Below are 6,223 nucleotides of genomic sequence, written 5' to 3'. Positions count from 1 at the left end.
AGTCTGAATGTTAGTTTAATTGTCTATATTGCACACGCTCTGGATTTGAGAAGGTTTGTAAGGTTTGATGCTTTTTAAAGAAAATTCATTGCTGTATTGTAAATACTGCTGTTTTTAGAGTGGTGTGTAACTCAACATTACCTCAGGAGAGTCTGATGTGTATCATTGGTTTAAAACTACTGTTGTATAAAAAATTTTGTCAACTTGAGAATGATTGAAACAATTTAGAATTTTGACATGAAAATAGCATGCAATGTATATTGTAAAACCTCCATCGTTTAAATGTTTCTCCTCTCCAAATGTTTCAACACTTGGTCAGTGTTGGAATGCTTTTCCTTCCCTGGAAACCACAGAGGACCCTCTAATAGTTCTCTTTCTTGTGGTTCTCCACTTGTCTGCTTTTTTCCTATACCCTATCTAGTTCAACAGGGCATAAAATGCTGTTACTTCTACCACCAGAATGCTTCTCACTTGCAGTCCCATTTCTGCTGTTCTAGTGTCATATCTCACCATTTTCCATTTCCATCCATTTTTCCTATTAGAATTATCTTCCCAAAGTACATTTTGATCATGTCACTTCCTTGCTTAATATTATTTTTTCTTTTTCTTGCCATAGCTGGTAGCCATCTTTGTATGACATTTAAGAAGACCGTTTGCAATCTGGTCCCAACATACTCTTTTTATTTCCTATTCTTCTGTGTCCCAATAGGGGTAAACTTTATCTTTTTTTAAAATTACTCTTATTATCCAGTCACCACTGTTCCTTATTTTGTTTTCTAATCATGTCACTAACCTTTATTACAATAATCTCATTGCATATTCTCTGCCTGGAAGACCCTTTATCTGTACCCATAGCAAATTTTATCACTCCACAAAGTATTCCTGATGCTTTTCTCCTGTGCAGAATTATCCTCCTCCAGTGATGCTTTGTACTTCTTTTAGAGCATTTGTCACGCTGTGCCTTAGAGTATAATTAGTTGTATAATTCATTCTCTTTCCCCACTAGATTAGAAGCCCCTGATGACATAGCCCATGTCTTATTTAATAATAAGTGAGGAGATATAAAAATGAGTATAGTATGTTCCATGAATATAACATACCTTCAGAGAATTTATACTCTACTAGGGAAAAAAAGACATTGATGCAATAAATTCAAAGGTATTATGCAAGTGCCATGAAATTCATGTCACTCACTAATAGATTATATACCATGTCTGTATATTTTTGTAAGTATTTTATACTTACACTTTGCTATTGTATCATCTCTTCATTTATTATATGGTTATGTGTATATTTATTAAGTTTTCCTACCCATTTGATATACGTCAATTATTTGTATAAAAATCAGGAAATATTCTTACAAAGTACAAAACTTCTCTATTTAGATAATAAACTGAATTTAGAATTTAGCTTAATATTATCTAAGAATCAAGTAATTTTACTTATAAACTTATAGAGCTGACTTTTTAAAGTGAAGTAATAGTGTTGCTGTAATTTAATTTAGTGCTACTTTTAAAAACTTGTGTAGTATAAAAAATTAATTTCATTTGCAAAGATTGGTTTCATCTAATTGTGATATTCTCTTAATAGCATAGAATTATGTAATGTGTGATTTATGTTTTTCTGAAGAATGAGAAATGTAGTTTGGACTCTCATATTTATGGTATGTTGTACAGACTTGTAAAGTGTAAATGCAATGCTCTGTGTTCTTTCTTTATGCTCTAATATAATTAATTTGTTTCTAGATGCTGGCATCACCATCTACATCAGGTCAGCTGTCTCAGTTTGGGGCAAGTTTATACGGGCAACAAAGTAAGAATTTTATATTTATTCTGGGACACTTTATTTAAAGTGAAAAATAAATGACTACCAAATAAAGAACAACTAATGCAGCCCTTGTGGGTTTATTATAGGGTTTAAAAGGAAAGATATTTAATTTTCAGAGTTTTCTTTATTTTACTTACATTGCAAAACGGTATTTCAGCCCCTATTAATTCTAAATTTGGTATTATTGGATATAGTATAGATTGAAATTTATTTTGACATCTTTTGTATCTGTATATTCCTTTGCAGTGTTTTTGAAGAATTTGCTAAACAGATTAAAAGTAGGCATTCTCTTCTTTTCAATTAGAGGAAGGATGTTTTTTGTTTTGTTGGTTGGGTAGATTGTTATTTTGGTTTGTGTTTTTGGCCTGTTTATTAATGTAAACCCATTACTTAGCGTTCGTGAAATGTTCTTGTTTAGCAAATATTTCTTCTTTTCTTTTAGTTTAGGCTGGGTATAGAATCTAGATTTTTGACTCACAGTTCAATGCGTTTTCCATATACAAGATTCTATTTTTTTTTAAGTATTGTAATACTTTTAAAGCGCTTAGCACAGTGCCTGGCTCATAGTAAGCGCTCAATAAATGTTAGCTGTTATTGTCACATAAAAAATTTTATAAAACTTCAAATTATAAAATATTTTTATATTTTTTTCAAACTAGTTTTACAGGTTGTTGCATATTAATAAGATTTTATCATCTCTGTTAATGTTAAAGATCTATTGATCTCTCATTTCTTCTGTTAATATCATCTCTGTTAATGGAAGGTGGGGATTAAAAGTGTTAAAAAATCCCATCCAAGATTAGAGGATAATTGAGTAACTTGAAGAGTCATTGTTGACTATTTTAACCAACTTCAAATAAAAATCAATTATTTGATTTGGAACTCTTTACCAGTATAATGAAAAGCAAAGTTTTGCTAGATATCAGAATAGTTTGTCATACCACTTTACCCTTCAAATTGATATTGAAGTTTAGTAGGAGGATGAAACTTACATTTTATATAACCATAGTTTCCATCTACTTTTTTCTACCTTCTTTTGCTTTTCTCTTTTGCTTTGGAGCACAATTTTGTTAATATAGAATTAGTAAATAAAATTTATTGATTTCTTATATATATATATATTAGCAGTTTTCCTCTAATTAAGCAGAAAAACATATAAAAAGCTTTATATTAACCTGTATTGGCAAGCTGCCCCAAAAAAAAAAACAAACCCAAAATAAAAAATGCTTTATATTTCCTAAAAAAAAAAAGAAAGTGTTTATTTAGCCACAAATGTTTATCCTCCTTGTTGAGGTAATATTATCAGCTAGTGATTTGTTCTGTTTAGCCTCTGTTTTACTGTGACTTTCATTCTTCTGATAACCCTTACCATGGAAAATCTGCCCATTTTAAAGCTACCTTTTATGTCTATAAAGCAATTGCTAAGAATGTATTTTGTTATCTTTTTAAAGCCCACAGTTTAACACAGCAGGAAGTAGATATGGATTGGAGAAAATTTGTATTTGAGAATTAAGGTTATCTTATAGAGGAGAATGAGAGTGATTATAATCAGTTACCTGATTATTATCTGATAATCTGATCTAATTTTTTTCACCTGCAAATGTGAAGTTGTAATTGAGCTAAGATGCAGAATGGGTTAGGTTTGAAGTATAGTTTTGTCATTGGTGCAGTAGGCATTCATTGACTTCTTACTTTGTGTTAATTATTGTGTTTGTTGTTTAGGATATACAAAGATTAATAAATGAACAAATTTATTTTCATTAGAAAAAGTATTTTTACAGCACTTATTAGTTTAAAAAGAAGCCATAGTTGTGTATACGAACATTCCTGTTGAAGTTCACTATATTAAATGGCTATATTTCTACATCAGTGAAGCAACATTTTGGATATATGACTCAGTCTAAAAATGACATTTTAGGTATTAGGCTACAGAAAAATTGAACCTTAGATCAACTGGAACTGAAATGTTTCAGGTCAGGGTGCAATTATTCCTTTCCAGGGTACTGATCTAGAAGCTACAATTTGTGAAAAAGGCCGAGCCTACATTGCCAGTCTCTACCTGTTATGACAGACCTAAGAGAGTCCTATAGGTCATTTAGCTGGTAGGTAGTCTGAACAAACACCTTGTCAGGTAGGGAAACAGAAGTTACAGTGTGGGACTTGAGGGTCAAGGTTTTAATAGTTTATCTAAGAATGATAAAATTTGAGGGGACTGACTTTTATGAAGGATGTCTGAGAGAGAATGAATTAGTAGGTGGGAGTAGATTAGAGATGTTATTCGTATGGCAAGTTATTATAATTGCACATTGAGATTGATATAACTAAAAGTTCTTTTTCCTCCCAAGTGCATTGAGTACCTCATTAACTCTTTATTCAGATTGGCAATGTTCAATAGGAATTTGTTCCACTCAAATATGAGGTCTACTTTCTCTTGTGTTCCTGATGGTTAGAAAAGTTAGAGGTGAAAGAGGTGAAGGAAGAGTGCCTTCTTCAGAACTAAGACTCACTGAGATTAAATAAGGAAGGGAATTCCTCTTGGAATGTATATAGAACTGCTTAAATCTATGTTTTGCCAGATTTGGGTAAAAGTGACTGTGGCTGCATGAGGTACCCAGAAAATGCTGGACTAGGAGCTTTTATGATCTCAGGTTCTGGTGCAGTATGATTGTATCCAAATATGTAAATAACTTTTGATCCAGGAGTTCATGTGAATTTTGTGCACCAAATCATCATAATAGAAGTTAGTGAACTTACTCTTGTATTCAGGTTGCGTGATGTTCTCTACTTGTCTTCTTTGAGTGTGCGCATAAGATTTTAGGGTACGTATCATAGGTTTAAAGACCCCAGGCTCCTTGAAGCTGTCTCCTAGGTTGGGATGAACAGAGGGCTAGGAATTAATTTCTCCTAGATATTTAGTGCATGGAAATTAAGAGGTGGTATAGTTGAAGTGACTTTTTCTTACTTATCAGCAGGATTTAGAGCCTTGTAGGATTGGAGGAAAAGTAAACTGCCATTTACTAAGTGTTCCCTGTGTACGTATTATGTTATAGGCACATAGGTTAACTAACTATCTGGGTGAATCCATTATACACATTCGTGTATGAATTCTCAAAAGACCCAGGCCTCTAATTGGGAGAGGAAATAAGCCCGTCTTTCTAGGATCTGTACTCTTGGCTTGAGAACAGTGGCATAGTCTCATGCTTCTAGTAGATATCCCTTTTTCCTCCTGTTTTAAGAACACCTTTGTAAAGTCACTTGCTTTGTGGAGAACCAGAGCATAGGTGGGGTGGTTCAAAAGTGATACAGTGGTAATGTAAATAGATGAATAACACATTTTGATTGCTTTAGGAAACTTTAGGACCATTTAACACATACTTAACAGTTAGTAGTTAGTATTGAGTGCTCTGGGGTTCTTGCTCTCAAGAAGCACATATTATAGTTGGGGAAAGTAAGACATTTATATGTAAAATATTAAATAGCCTGTGATGCTTGTACATAGGTTAAAAGGTATCATGTGTCAAATGGTATGGAAAGACTTTTAGGGTTTGGGGAGAAAAGCACAGTAAGCTTACAGTGGTGTGGGAAAGGTTCAAAAAAGGAAGTAGGAATTAAATTTGACAGATACTTATTGAGTGCCTACCATACGTATTGTGCCATGCTAGGTACTGCAGATGTGTACTAGAAGTGATCATTTTCTTTTATGCCATCTCTGTACAATATACTTACTACTATGGTGTCACTGCATTTATCACGTCTTCATTGCCTTTGTATCCTCAGTTATCTGTTTATGACAAGCACTCTGTAAATGTTTGTTGAATGCCTGATGATGTAGATACAATTCCTACATATAATCTGGTAGGATAAGTATAAAAATGATTTTACTACAAAGTAGAGTAAGAAGTTTGGGGGTTGTAGATATTTCAGAGGAAGGAGTAATTAGAGAATGATCAGGAAAGTCTTCACGGATGAGGTCATATTTGGGATTGGCCTTGAAGAGACTGTGAGAGACATGGAATAGATTTGAGATGGTCTACTTTATCAAGGCAGTGAAAACCTGTTAAGCTATTCCATCTTGGTTTCTTCATGTTTTGTGGGATATAGCCTAAGATCTTTGCTACTTTCTGAGTTTAAGAACAGAGCTATAGCATAAAGTTTTCCTCCATAAAACATCTGTTTTCTGTTGTCACTTCATTAGACTGTTGCATTTTATCTTTAATACTACCTGTTGTCTTTCTTTCCATAAGAATGTTTCACTTAAAAAAAACAAACTAGTATTGAGTGTTTACTGTGGGCAAGATGGGACTTTAAATACTTCGTATGATTTAACTCATTAATCTTCACAACTACTCCATGAGAGATTAAGAAATTTTCCCAAGGTTATAGGTACCTGAAAAAG

The 6,223-nt window shown here is 32.9% G+C and overlaps 1 protein-coding gene across 1 annotated transcript in view; it reads left to right on the top strand.

Moving 5' to 3' along the window:
- The first annotated feature begins 1,745 nt into the window (after nucleotides 1–1,745).
- CNOT2 (CCR4-NOT transcription complex, subunit 2) overlaps nucleotides 1,746–6,223 on the top strand; it is a 34,696-nt gene continuing 30,218 nt past the window's right edge. The window contains exon 1 of the mRNA XM_008594835.1: nucleotides 1,746–1,812. Within this exon, the coding sequence (XP_008593057.1) occupies nucleotides 1,746–1,812 (67 nt within the window). The remainder of the gene's footprint in view (nucleotides 1,813–6,223) is intronic.

The sequence above is a fragment of the Galeopterus variegatus genome, unplaced genomic scaffold (genome assembly GCF_000696425.1).
Source record: "Galeopterus variegatus unplaced genomic scaffold, G_variegatus-3.0.2 Scaffold11675, whole genome shotgun sequence".
NCBI classification, from domain to species: domain Eukaryota; kingdom Metazoa; phylum Chordata; class Mammalia; order Dermoptera; family Cynocephalidae; genus Galeopterus; species Galeopterus variegatus.
This window is presented reverse-complemented; position numbering and strand designations above follow the sequence as displayed.